Raw genomic sequence first — 15,008 nt, forward strand, 5'->3', positions numbered from 1 at the left:
ACAACAACAACAAAACTACCACATCAGCTTTTACATTTCAGCCAAAGTTTGGTATCTTCCATATATACGTGGTTAAAGTCAGGCTCATCCCTAGGATATGCAGGGCCCAAGGCAGCAAGCGATGAGCATGGGGCCCCAAGCAAACAAATTGCATTGCGAGTTAGAAGGGGGCCCAAGGCAGTTGCCTCCTTTGCCTTGCCCTAGGGCTGGGCCTGGTTAAAGTCAAGGCCAACTGGAAACTGCACAGACCAGATTTGCATTTGCATAATTTGCCAGCAGATCTGGGTCTATGAGTAATGAGCAGAACAAACAACATAGACCCTGATCTGCTTACAGATTTTGCAACAACACATTAGAATACGTTGTTTGAAAGTTGGTCTTAACTTGTATGTTACATTTGGTTTCATTGTCCTGTTATGTTGGGTACAGACAAATATAGCCCATTTGAATTTCAGCAGCAACACATTGGCCAGCTATTTCCTATACAATATCTGCATCCTAATCTGAGGTTGGGTTTAAGTTGACAGTTTAATACAGGACAGTTTAGCAAGCTGTGGTGTGCTACCTTTGGGATACTGTATATACTTGCTTATGAGTTGAGTCAAATTGAAAACAACAAAGATCCTGATCTACTGTAGCACAATGTGCCTGCCAGTCAGCATCTGTGAGTTTTTTCTTCTACTGATTACTCCTAACAAAGTGTACAAACCCAGACCCACCAATGCATTTTGCATAGGCAAATCTGGGTCTGTGCAGTTTGCAGTTGGACTTATCTTATAAGTGAGTAAATATGGTATCTTGTTCAGCTCTGACTTGAGGACATGTTCCAGTTGTTGCACAAATTGTTAAATAATTCTTGATTGTTTCCCAATTTTCAGTGAAAACCAAGTGTAAATTGTTCATAAAACAAAGCATGACATTTCTAGAGGTCCGATATCAATAAAATCCTACTGATGTATATGATAGGACTTTGTTGCCTTCTCAGTTGCAATATGATAACACTGCATCGTGTTACTTGGATGGTAATAAAATGCATACCATGACACAATAAGCAGGCCATGCAGAAAAATAGAGTTGTTGTTTTCTTGTTCTAGGGTTTAACGCCATTTTTCAGTACAAGATAGGCTATACATGGTGGCCAGTATAACTGGTGGAGGAAGAAACCTGGAAAACCCAGGGAAGAATCACCGACCCACGAGAAGCTACTGGCAGGCTTTCCCATGTACCCACGCTAGCCGAGCCTTGGACTTGAACCCAGGCAGACGGAGTTGAGATGGTAGTGATCTGGAACGGTGAGCGCTTTAGACCACTTGGCCACCTGGGGCCTCAAGAACATACAGTGATACATTTATAACAATACAGTATGTGTCATGATACAGGCTCTTACCATGCCTGCTTGACTCTCCATGTACCAGCATGTCTGTGTTACTGTGTTGGCATTTTGTAAGCATGTAGTAAGGTTATTATTCACCGAGTTGCTGTGCCTCCTGTCCATTAGTTGCCTATTACTGAGTCACTGCCTCCTGTCCATTAGTTGACTATTACAGAGTCACTGTGCCTCCTGTCCATTAGTTGACTATTACTGAGTCACTGCCTTATGTCTGTTAGTTGACTATTACAGAGTCACTGTGCCTCCTGTCTGTTAGTTGACTATTACTGAGTCCCTGTGCCTCCTGCCAGTTAGTTCCCTATTACTGAGTCACTGTGCTCCCTGCCTGCTAATTGCCTATTACTGAGTCACTGTGATTCATGCCTGTTAGTTGAATCACTTTTCCTCCTGCCATAATAATTGCATGTTACTGTGTCACTGTGCCTCTTGTTAGTTAATTGCCTATTACTGAGTCACTGTGCCTTCTGTCAGTTAGTTGCCTATTACTGAGTCACTGTGTCTCACGCCAGTTTGTTACCTATTACTTTCATCGTGCCTTCTGCCTGTTGTTGCTTATTACTGAGTCACTGTGCCTCCTGTCTGTTAATTGCCTATTACAGAGTCACTACCTTTTGCCTGCTAATTGCAGATCACTGGGTCAGTGTGCCTCCTGCTAGTTAAGTTCCTATTACTGAATCACTGTGCCTCCTGCCTGTTAGTTGCCTATTAATTAGTCAGTGTGCCTCTTGCCTGTCAGGTGCGTATTACTGAGTCACTGTGCCTCTTGCCTGTCAGGTGCCTATTACTGAGTCACTGTGCCTCCTGCCAGTTAATTGCCTGTTACCAAGTTACTGTGACTCCTGTCTGTTGTTGCCTGTTACTGAGTCACTCACAGTGCCTTCTGCCTGTTGTTGCCTATTACTGGGTTACTTTGCCTCCTACCTGTTGTTGCCTATTACTAAGTTACTTCGCCTCCTGCCTGTTATTTGCCACTTACATTATACAGAAGAGTGAATTGCATTCAGACCTATTCTTTATCATCATTCAGATCTATTCTTTATCATCAAGTCCACAGTGTAGTTAATGAATACAGGACTAGGAAGTTGATTGGATCAAAAATAGTGATATCACATAAATCCAGCATCATGCATCCTGTTACCTTGCAGATTCAGCTGATGCTTTCAGATTATTTGCACATTGTTGTCCCTCTACATACCATAAATCACACAAGGAAAATAAATTGACACAATAAAGACTGACACAATCAGTCAAGAATACTCCATGGAAATGTTAGGTTGCATATTATTTCTAATGTATTCTGTTTACCAATATAAATTAATATGTGCTAAAGATGATGGTATTACAGTTTGTATTACAACAAAAATGTTTAATCCAAAAAAATTAAATTCTTAGGAGGCCCATATATACATGGATTATTGACCACTTTCATTCGTTATTTATAAAGGGCTTACAATGAGGAAAGTTGCTTCAAATGAGAGTAGCATATATTTCATCAAGTGGGTGAAAGACTCAATATTTTCACCCACAATATGTAATATATCTGTTACTCAATTATAGCAAGCAAATGTTCTTTTGTAATTTTATGCTTGAAGGTATTGGCAAGCATGATGTCCTGTATAACAGACTGAAGTAGCACATTTTTTAGTGGATCCTGTGGTCTAGTGGTTAGAGTGTATGCATCAAATGCAGTAAGTCGTGGGTTCGATCCCCAGCCGAGTCATACCAAAGACTTATAAAAATGGTACTAACAGCTGCCTCGCTTGGCACTCAGCATTAAGAGGTTAGTGTTAGGACTGGTCCGCTTGGTGTCAAGATAATGGGACTGGATGCGACATGATGCTACATGTCTGCGGAATGATGCCTCAATGCTATCTTAGCAATATGATGTTAAAAATCCAAATCACACACACACATACTGGATCCTATGCAATGTCAGCAGTTTACTGTTTATATTCTGCTGTGTTTTGTGATTATTTACACAGAAATTCTAAACAGTAATGTAATTCTTCTTACCAATTCAAAGTAAAAAAAGAACATGAAGAAAAAATAATAATTTGTGCCTTGTAGGATTTGAACACTAGTCATCTTTAACGGAAGGCAACCATATTTACCACACTTCTACATATGCATCTAAGAATGACTTAAAATTTCACATTTATAGTATTATCGATGTCTATTGATGGATCAGGTTTTCTATGCAAATTAGGCATTTCAGTTATAAATAAAGCACCATGTCACTTTAGAAAAAGCTGCTCTCTCAACACCACCCATTTTTCCCCCTCCAAGGTCTTGACAAGAAATTGTGTAATTGTACAAATTCAAATCACAGGTTGATAGATATATGCATGTAAATGGTTACTTATAAGTTGTAAAAAAGATCTCACACACTTCTATTTAAGTGACAATTTGTGGAATGATTCCATCCCATAAGACAACTTCTGTGAATCACCATATAGTATAAAATTTTTAGCTGAAATAAAACAAAAATGTGACAACCATAAATATATTTTATTCCCTTAATAATAAATAAAAATTTTCTTTCAAAACTACATCTTTGACAGAATCATCAAGTAGGCGCCTACAACTGAATATAAAAGCGGGTTTCGATTCCCAAGTGGTTGTGTAGTTTTCTTTAAGATGCCAGTAACTATTTTTCCTAGCCAGTACATGAATGATAGCTATCCCAAATTCAGTTGTCAGCCTGTGAATGTTGGCTATTTGTGTATTATACCACTTGATACTGGAAAGCACAAAGAGCGAACAAAATGAGACAAAGTCAGCATAACATAATCCCATAGATGTGGACTGCCTTACTTTCCATTAAGATATTGATGTCAATACTTCATTAATACACTGTACCATAATATATGTATCCAGTGTCTTAAGGATACATACAGGTTTCTCCATGATTTTGATGATCATGCATGAAAGTTTTTTTTAATTCCTTCTCTAGTTCCTAGTTTCAAAGACATGCTGTTTGTTTCACAAAGTTTATGAGTCTGATTTCATATTAATTTTTGAAATTTTAAATTTTTAAAATTTTTTTATATTTGTAAAAAAATAATATGATTACCTTTCAGGTTAAGAGCCTCAGTTCTATCTGCCATCATTCATTGTGTTTTTGGAGCTCTACCTTTGATCTTTGACCCTGGTTTTTAGCTCAGTTGTTCATAGACTTCTAAGGAGAGCTTATACAATGGCCTATTGTCCATTATATATTCATTGGAACAGTTTGGTATCACTACTTCTCCTAGACTGTTTGATTGATGGTAATTAATCTTCAGACACATGGTCGATCTTGAAACTTGTGCTGTTCCTTCTAAATGGATGGTCATATCAATTATGATAATTGCTTAGTACTAACTAAATGAACATAGTGCTGATCTGACATCCAGTATGACAACCATGGTGAATATCTTCTTGTCACCATTTCTCCTGAATGGACTCTTATATTGACATGGAATTTTCACCAAAATATTTCTTATGATCTTTAATTGGTCCTAAATGAATTTGATCATGTGACATCCAGTATAGCCACCATTGTAGCCCTCTTGAAAATCTTATGAATGCTGCTCTTACTGACATGGAGTTTGCAACAGATATGAGTTCTGTGAAGTCTTATTGGTCCTAATTTAAAATGGTGTTGACCAGTGGCCATCTTGAAAATTTTGCTTTCACTGCTTTTTTTGAAGTTACTGTCATATCTTCATAGAAATTTCGAAATAAAAAACACTTCAGGATATATGTTCATAGTTCTAAATGAAAATGATACCAATGTGACCTCCCAAAATTTAAAAAATCTTGTAACAATTAATTCCTCTAAACAGACGGCCATAATGACTTAAAAAATAGCCAATACATGTACTTTTTCATGTATATAGTTATTCCATTGTTAAAATAATGCTGATCTTACCTCCAAAATAGGGGGCTGATCTTACCTCACAAATAGGGGGCCCCAATTGGCCAAGTGGATTTTAAGCGCTCACCACTCCAAATCACTGCCATCTCACCTCTGTCTGCATGGGTACGAGTCTTGGGTGCAGCTAGCATGGGTACAATGAGAAGGCTTGCCAGTAGCTTCTCGTGGGTGGGTGGATCTTCCTGGGGTTTTCCATGGGTTCTTCCTCCACCAGTTATACTGGCCACCATGTATAGCCTATCTTGTGCTGAAAAATGGCATTAAACCCTACAAAAACAATAGTACATGAATCAACAACAACCTCCAAAATAACTGTGTTAATGGCCATTTGGAAATCATGATATGTTAATGGCCATTTAGAAATCATGATATGTTAATGGCCATTTGGAAATCATGATATGTTAATGGCCATTTGGAAATCATGATATGTTAATGACCATTTGGAAATCATGATATGGCCACTTCTCTTGAATGGATGAGCTTATCAACATGCAATCTTCACTAAAACACTGTTGAAATAGTATGTAGCTGTTCTGAACGAAAATGGTGTTCATCTGACCTATATTATGGTGCCTATGTGACCATCTTGAAAATCTACCGATTTTGCATAAATTGTGGCAGTGACATTAGTTTTTCACTTGACTATTTCTTGTAATATATAGTTGATTCTGAATGAAAATGGTACAATCTGAATACCAGTATATCTGCACTTGTATCATGGAATGATGAAAACCAGACTTAATTGACCCTGGAGTCAAGTCAAAGGTAATTCCTTGCATTTTTGTGCTTCATTGGTCTTGTGAATACAGGTACAGTGGTTGTACATATACAAGTGATTTTTAGTAAGACTTTGCAGTCTGATATGAATAATGAGTAGACCAAACAATGTAGATCTGGTCTGTGCAGTCTGATATGAATAATGAGTAGACCAAACAATGTAGATCTGGTCTGTGCAGTCTGATATGAATGATGAGTAGACCAAACAATGTAGATCTGGTCTGTGCAGTCTGATAGGAATAATGAGTAGACCAAACAATGTAGATCTGGTCTGTGCAGTCTGATATGAATAATGAGTAGACCAAACAATGTAGATCTGGTCTGTGCAGTCTGATAGGAATAATGAGTAGACCAAACAATGTAGATCTGGTCTGTGCAGTCTGATAGGAATAATGAGTAGACCAAACAATGTAGATCTGGTCTGTGCAGTCTGATATGATTAATGAGTAGACCAAACAATGTAGATCTGGTCTGTGCAGTCTGATAGGAATAATGAGTAGACCAAACAATGTAGATCTGGTCTGTGCAGTCTGATAGGAATAATGAGTAGACCAAACAATGTAGATCTGGTCTGTGCAGTCTGATAGGAATAATGAGTAGACCAAACAATGTAGATCTGGTCTGTGCAGTCTGATAGGAATAATGAGTAGACCAAACAATGTAGATCTGATCTGCAAGTGCATTATGTCTTAGCAGATCATGATCTTTGTTGTTTGCAGTTGGACTTGACTTATAAGTGAGTATATATGGTACTTTAGCAATGACAATAAAATAATAGCAATGACAATAAAATAACAGTACAGCTTGATCCAAAGTAATTTTTCCCATCAGTTAGAAAATACAATATGTTTGCAATTGGTCAAATTTGAAGCCATCACATTATGCAACAAAATTAAATCTGTACTTTAATAATCTGTTCATTAATTAGAGGCATTCACCAAACTATTAGTCTGATATTATGGCACTAACTGTAACTCATTTACTAATGATCCTGCTTTTCATGTTCTAGGTGAAAGCTCTGGTGTTGATAAGAAATGCGTGTTTGTTCTTCATGATTCATATTGTACTAAACCCAATGATTTTGATCATGGTTCATTTCAATGCATCCATCAAGAAAATTAGATGCATGTTCCATGGTATTTATTGCCCAGGTTTTTGCTTTTAACATTAATCAGTCCAGATTCCTGTTGGATCAGTCTGTATTTTGGCTAAAAGCACAATGCAGTTTGTGAATCTGTAAACTTAACTGAACCTTATAGTAAAATTTGGCAAGGATGCTATATTTGCTGGAGCATTGAACAAAAATTCAAATTAAATACAAAATACTTGACAGTTCAGTATTGATAATGTGTGATAAATGTGCAAGATTCTTTTTTTTAAGAACTTTCTCCTGTGCAGTCTTTTGGATTTTTGGATTTTTAAATGTAGCTTTAAAAAAATTTCAGTCATATCACTATGTTGTCTGCAGTTTGGCAATTTATAGTGATGTCTAACACTGGTCATCATGTCGCAGACATGTAGCATGATGTCCCACCCCATCTTATTATCCTGACATCAGGCCAACCAGTCCTAACACTAACCTCTTAATAATGAACGCCTAGCAAGGCAGATGTTAGTACCGTCTTTAATAGTCTTTGATATTACTCGACCGGGGTTCAAACCCATGATCTCCCACATCAGAGGTGGATGCTCTGACTACTAGGCCACCGGAGCAGTCCTTGTGCAGTCTTATTAATGGATATTTACCATAATATACTTGGCATTAAAAAGATTATTGTATGCTGAAAGTTTGTGATAATATTTTATATGGAAAATGTACATGATTAAATTAACCCTCAAAGTGCTGAAGGTGTAAGGAGCCTGATGGTACTCAATGCACTGTACATGCCAAGAAAATGTACAATGTTCTCAGCAAGTTTCAACATCTACCTACCTTCCATGTATCAGGCTGGGATTGAGAGTGCACTAAAGATGGATAATTTTATGAGATTTTGACCTGTACACATGTATTTATGTTTGTACATATGTTATATATGGTGTTCAGAATGACAGATAATTGGTGTGCTGTACTGACTTAAAAGTTTACAATAAGTCCATACAATTTGAATATTGTTTGGTCTATTCAGCTGGTTTGCATTAAGTCCATACAATTTGAATTTTGTTTGGTCTATTCAGCTGGTTAAATATTTTGATGTATTGCCAAGATTGGACTGTTTGAGAATGTGGCAAGACTCCTTTTGAAAAGATGTAGTCTTCAGTCGTTCTGTTATTACTGGTAGATTATAGACAAATATAAAAGTTGTATCTGACAAACATTGAAAAGGTATTACATGCAAACATGTGGACCCAAGAATTGTTGTCTTCCAGTGGTGTAAATGAGAGAATAAATCAAAAGCTATTACCTTCCAGTCTACATTCCTACAATAAAAAGAACTTTTTTCTCTTCAAATTAAATAGAAAACTTGAACATGGTTCATACAACCTTAAACAAATCCTTGAATGTTAGAGGTTACCTTGAAAATTCATTTAATTCTATTAAGGTTGGTTTTGTCTCAGAAAAGTCCTTAAATTGGTTGAAGAACTCATTGAAAATTTTACTTGACTCCTTGAATTTATATGAAGGAATAACAAAACATATCGCTCTGTAAATGCTGAATAGGTTGGTTTATGCATTTTCCAAAAAAATAAATAAATAAATCAATATCATATAAAATTGTGTGGATCATATATAACACTCTTATTTGCAAGATGGAGTAGCATCACTTTACCATTGTGACATGCAAATAAGTTCTGTGTGTTTAGTTTTTCTACTTTTGTACCCATTTATGCAGTGACAGACAAAGTAACATGGAGAAAGTTCATTTCCTGTAAGAAAAGATAAGCTTTGGAAAATGTGTTGAAGTCCTTCAAAAATCCATGAAAGGTCTTTGAAAACATCACACTAGAGCAGTGCAAACCATGTTTAAGGGTTAAAATGATATAAGAAATTATAGTAAACTGTGGACAAACCAACAGCGAAGAGGCACTTGTTATTGACCGATTACGTTATGCATAGTAAATGCACTTGGGAGATTTAGTATTATAGATTTAGATGGGTTTTTATAATCATAAAAGCTAAAATGACACATACCTGACACATACTTGCCTTTAAGTTGAGTCCAACTTCAAACTGCCCAGACCCTGATCTGTCATTGCATAATTTGCACACAAAAATATATATATATTTTTATATTTGCAGCTATCAGAATAAAGTTCATCAGTACAGAATCCTTCCAGGGCCTGACAACAAGCTCTTTGTTCAGGTATGTAAAAGTACCATATTTATACACTATATAGAGTCCAAATATAAACAACATTGTAAAAGTACCATATTTATACACTATAAAAAACATTGTAAAAGTACCTTATTTATACACTATAAACAACATTGTAAAAGTACCATATTTATACACTATATAGAGTCCAACTATAAACAACATTGTAAAAGTACCATATTTATACACTGTAAAAAACATTGTAAAAGTACCTTATTTATACACTATAAACAACATTGTAAAAGTACCATATTTATACACTATATAGAGTCCAACTATAAACAAGATTGTAAAAGTACCATATGTATACACTATAAACAACATTGAGCCTGATCTGCAGTCACTTATGCGATGGCAGCTCAGGGTATGTGTTTTTTATTTTACTCAAACACTATATTGGACTGTTTGTGTTAAGTAGATTGACACCAGAATTACATCAATAGACCTATATCTGTGTTAAGTAGATTGACATCAGCAGTACATTAATAGACCTATATCTGTGTTAAGTAGATTGACGCTAGAATTACATCAATAGACCTATATATGTGTTAAGAAGATTGACACCAGAATTACATCAATAGACCTATATCTGTGTTAAGTAGAGTGATATCAACATCTATAGATCAGTGCCTGTGTTAAGTAGATTGACATAAGAATTACATCAGTAGACCTATATATGTGTTAAGAAGATTGACATCAGCAATACATTAATAGACCTATATATGTGTTAAGTAGATTGACACCAGAATTACATCAATAGACCTATATCTCTGTTAAGAAGATTGACATCAGCAGTACATTAATAGACCTATATATGTGTTAAGTAGATTGACACCAGAATTACATCAATAGACCTATATCTCTGTTAAGAAGATTGACATCAGCAGTACATTAATAGACCTGTATATGTGTTAAGTAGATTGACACCAGAATTACATCAATAGACCTATATATGTGTTAAGAAGATTGACACCAGAATTACATCAATAGACCTATATATGTGTTAAGTAGAGTGATATCAACATCTATAGATCAGTGCCTGTGTTAAGTAGATTGACATAAGAATTACATCAGTAGACCTATATATGTGTTAAGAAGATTGACATCAGCAATACATTAATAGACCTATATATGTGTTAAGTAGATTGACACCAGAATTACATCAATAGACCTATATCTCTGTTAAGAAGATTGACATCAGCAGTACATTAATAGACCTATATATGTGTTAAGTAGATTGACACCAGAATTACATCAATAGACCTATATCTGTGTTAAGTAGATTGACATAAGAATTACATCAGTAGACCTATATCAGTGTTAAGTAGATTGACGCTAGAATTACATCAATAGACCTATATATGTGTTAAGAAGATTGACACCAGAATTACATCAATAGACCTATATCAGTGTTAAGTAGATTGACAAAGCAGTACATTAATAGACCTATATATGTGTTAAGTAGATTGACACCAGAATTACATCAATAGACCTATATCTCTGTTAAGAAGATTGACATCAGCAGTACATTAATAGACCTATATATGTGTTAAGTAGATTGACACCAGAATTACATCAATAGACCTATATCTCTGTTAAGAAGATTGACATCAGCAGTACATTAATAGACCTATATATGTGTTAAGTAGATTGACACCAGAATTACATCAATAGACCTATATCTGTGTTAAGTAGATTGACATAAGAATTACATCAGTAGACCTATATCAGTGTTAAGTAGATTGACAAAGCAGTACATTAATAGACCTATATCTGTGTTAGGTAGATTGACACCAGAATTACATCAATAGACCTATATATGTGTTAAGTAGATTGACACCAGAATTACATCAATAGACCTATATATGTGTTAAGTAGATTGACACCAGAATTACATCAATAGACCTATATCTGTGTTAAGTAGAGTGACATCAACATCTATAGATCAGTGCCTGTGTTAAGTAGATAGACACCAGAACTATGTCAATAGACCTATATCTGTGTTAAGTAGTGTGACATCAACATCTATAGATCAGTGCCTGTGTTAAGTAGATAGACACCATAATTATGTCAATAGATCTATATCTGTGTTAAGTAGAATGACATCAACAATATATATATATATATATATATATATATATATATATATATATATATATATATATATATATATATATATATATATATGTGTGTGTGTGTGTCTTCAGCAAAGCAGGTGTTGACATCATGATAAGAGTCGATGGTACTTGACTCTCATATATCAGTTTGTGCGAATTTTTGTACTCCATTTATATGCGTAGTTCATGTGTTTATATGATTGGCAAGGACTGAGGCCAAAAATAATACTAATGTCATCAGAGTATCAAACTTTGACACAGAGATGAAGTATTTATCAGTTCATATTATCACACTGATGTAGCATTTTATATTTATTATATTGTGCATGTAATGTGTGATACTGCACAAGACATTATGTCTTTTAAAACTATCTTGTGCCTCAAGGGATTCCTGTAAGGATTTTTCATTGTTTTCATCTTTTTTATGTATGCCAGCATAAGATGGAATTTATTGTGTCATGATTTTGACCATCTGACTGTTCTCTTTTTCACTACCAAGCTGGTTTAAAGATGTAGAATAAACCCAATGTATCCTCCCACATATTGTAAGGGGCGATGAATGGAGGCTGGAGCTGCAGAGAAACAGTGGTTATCATGTCAGATTTATGTCCAAAAGAGAGCAGACTCCAGTTACACCATCAGGTTAACCAAGGTCAACTAATGTTATGCATCCATGGCGATGGCACTTTATTCCAGCTGCTGTGGCAGTAAATAACATCCTTGTGTTGCTGTGCCTTGAAGCACCAACTGAAACCAAACCAAACAAATTTTTTTTTGTCATTTTTTTTTCTTCATTTTGCACAATAGCTTCAGTTCTGCACCATCTACCTGACCAAGCTTTGTAAGTAGCTTGATTTTGGAAAAAGAAGAAACATTTTATTATCAGGCTGAAAAGGTGAAAAGTCAAGGTCACAAGGACTACTAATAGGAAAACTGCTTCCACCCAATATATCCACTTGTGTATCAGATACCATAACCAAGTATTGTAAAGTGGCTTGCATTTGAAATTGAAAAGATGCCTATTGATTTTGTAGTCAAAAGTTCCCAGGACTAGGTCAAGTAACTTTAAGAAAAATGGTTTCCCCCATGATATTTTGAGTACATTACCACCTCCTTTGATCAAACTTTATGGTTTATAAACCATGAAAAAAGCCTTGAAGTTTAGAGGGGTTGCCATAGAAATATCTTGAATTTAAAAAAAAAAATGGTTTTATCTATTGGAAGTTCTCAAATATGTTACAAAAGCTCAGTGAATTTTTCCCAGAACTACTTGAATTTATTAGATGGAACACAAAGCATTAAAACTAAATAAAACATATTACTTGTTTAATTCCTCTTTTGTACCTATTTATGCAGTGATAAAGTCATGTGTGGAAAAAGTTCAATATCTGTTTTAAAAAAATTATACCTCTAAAACCCCTTGAATCATTCTTGAAAGTTGGATCACTGGGACGGTATAAACCAGGGGTCTCAAACATGCAGTCTGTGAGCCTCATGTGGCCTGCCAGAGCATATCCTGTAACCCACAAAATGAATGGCATCACAAGGTGTCATGCGAGATAACAAAGGTGGTGCTGCCCTTGGGTCATTGAAAATGCCCTCATGCAGCCCTCAGGATGGTTTGAGTTTGAGACCCCTGGTATAGACCATGAAATTTGTATATGGGTGCATTGATTTGGTTCTTAAAATGTCAAAGGTCAGTGCCAGATGGTCTCCAAAAAGGAAAACGAGTTTTTAAAAAGTAACTGCTGCCACAAGCCATAACCAAGCTTTCTGGATGGAATGTGTTTGAGACAGGGTCCATCTATCAGTGTTGCAGTCAATAAATAAAGTTCACCAGGACTTAAAGAAAAAATAATTTCTTCTACAAAATAACTTCAGCTCTGTGTCATTTACCTTGACCAGAGTTTGTGGATGGCTGGCATTTGATGACTGGAACAGATCTGTTTCCTTCAGATTCCAACCGACCAATGAAAGCAAGTTTCACATGAAAGAAATGTAATAATACACTTTGCCACACATTACAGGCATATAATGTACTTTTTTTAATACAAACTCCAGTGTATATTTTCATGTGTTAAATAGCATCTTACATTTATACTCATATCAAGCAAAGTGTACAAAACAAATTGATTATTATTATTGTTTTGTTAGTTGCTATGGGAAACAAAACATGTTAGTTATTAGATTGTTTCATAAAATTTGTGTTAAAACATGCTTTCATTAGAACCTCTCTGTGTATTAAGACTGCTTTATTTTTATTATTTAATTATTTCCATTACAGGCTGAGTCAGGTGCTACGCAAAGGGGATACACAGACTTAACAGAGTTAATTTCAGAATATGTGAGAAAAGGTAGTCAGAATGGCCTGGCCTGTGCATTACAGTTCCCGATTGCACCTGATGATAAAGGAGACACAGGTTAACACTATAATTTGATTGACTTCTACTGTGTATCATATATTTTTTAGTGTAAGGCTTTTGCTAATGCACTCTAATCAATGGAGGTGATACGTAGTGTTGCCCACATCTATTCTTTGCATCTTGTCATGCCCCATTACAAGTTTTATTTCTCTCAACTTAGTAACTTTATGAATAACATCATGTATTTAAATGAAAATTGAAATGAGACTTTTCATTAAGATGGCCTAGGTAATGGTTGATTTTGACCATTTTCCAGAACATATTGGCTAAGTTTAAGGCCTCATTTTGACTTAGAGAATGTTTACAGTAAGTCTTGTTTCCAGTTAATAACTTTTGAAAAAATGTAATGGATTGAAATTGAATTTGGTACGAGTCTTTTCATGGTGAAAATCTAGATCAAGTTTTTTTTACAATTTGCGGGCAAGCATTTTAGTTAGACTTTTCAGTTTTCACAGAATGTCTCTTGGGTACATATTTGTGGTTTAATATATTTGCAAGTAATACTTAATTTGCAGCCATTCAAGTCCATCTCATTACCCTCCCCATCTCATTATCTGTCAGTGTAAATTTGCATCATATTGGATGCGGCACTCATTGTGTACAGAGACATTTCTATGCTATTTATTTCTTACAGGGTATTTGGCAAATTTAGAACGTCCCAAATATCTTCTCAGTGCATTTGCCCCCATTTACTTTCATTTATGGCCACCTTCACTGAAAAAAAACCATTAATTTTCAGCTACACCTACAACTAGGCACATGTACTTTACCAAAATTCCCCTTTGCCAAACATCCCAGATAGTCAGACCACTCTATAAATGACACTCAAGAAGCAAACTTTGGTCTTAATGTACAGGTGCCCTTTATAAAGAAGATTGAATATGCAAAGAAAATGAATGTGTATATGTGCATGTATAAGATTTAACATCACATCAACACAGTCAAGGCTATATAGTGCTGAGTAAAATTAGATGTCCCCAAAACAGACATACAAAACAAAGGCAAAGAAGGGTATAATTCTTGAAATACAGAGTCTGATTTTTATATTAACTGCAGTCTTTTAAAAAG

The 15,008-nt window shown here is 35.3% G+C and overlaps 1 protein-coding gene across 7 annotated transcripts in view; it reads left to right on the forward strand.

The window, feature by feature from the left end:
• Positions 1 to 15,008, forward strand: part of LOC149800113 (phosphatidylinositol 3,4,5-trisphosphate 5-phosphatase 2A-like) — a 268,016-nt gene that overhangs the window by 167,386 nt on the left and 85,622 nt on the right. For all 7 annotated transcript variants that reach the window (XM_089959703.1, XM_089959704.1, XM_089959705.1 and 4 more), the window contains 2 exons: positions 9,325 to 9,388; positions 13,802 to 13,937. In XM_089959703.1, coding sequence (XP_089815829.1) covers positions 9,325 to 9,388; positions 13,802 to 13,937 — 200 coding nt within the window. The remainder of the gene's footprint in view (positions 1 to 9,324; positions 9,389 to 13,801; positions 13,938 to 15,008) is intronic.

This window comes from Sinohyriopsis cumingii, chromosome 5, assembly GCF_028554795.1.
Source record: "Sinohyriopsis cumingii isolate HCF-2022 chromosome 5, ASM2855479v2, whole genome shotgun sequence".
Lineage (NCBI taxonomy): Eukaryota > Metazoa > Mollusca > Bivalvia > Unionida > Unionidae > Sinohyriopsis > Sinohyriopsis cumingii.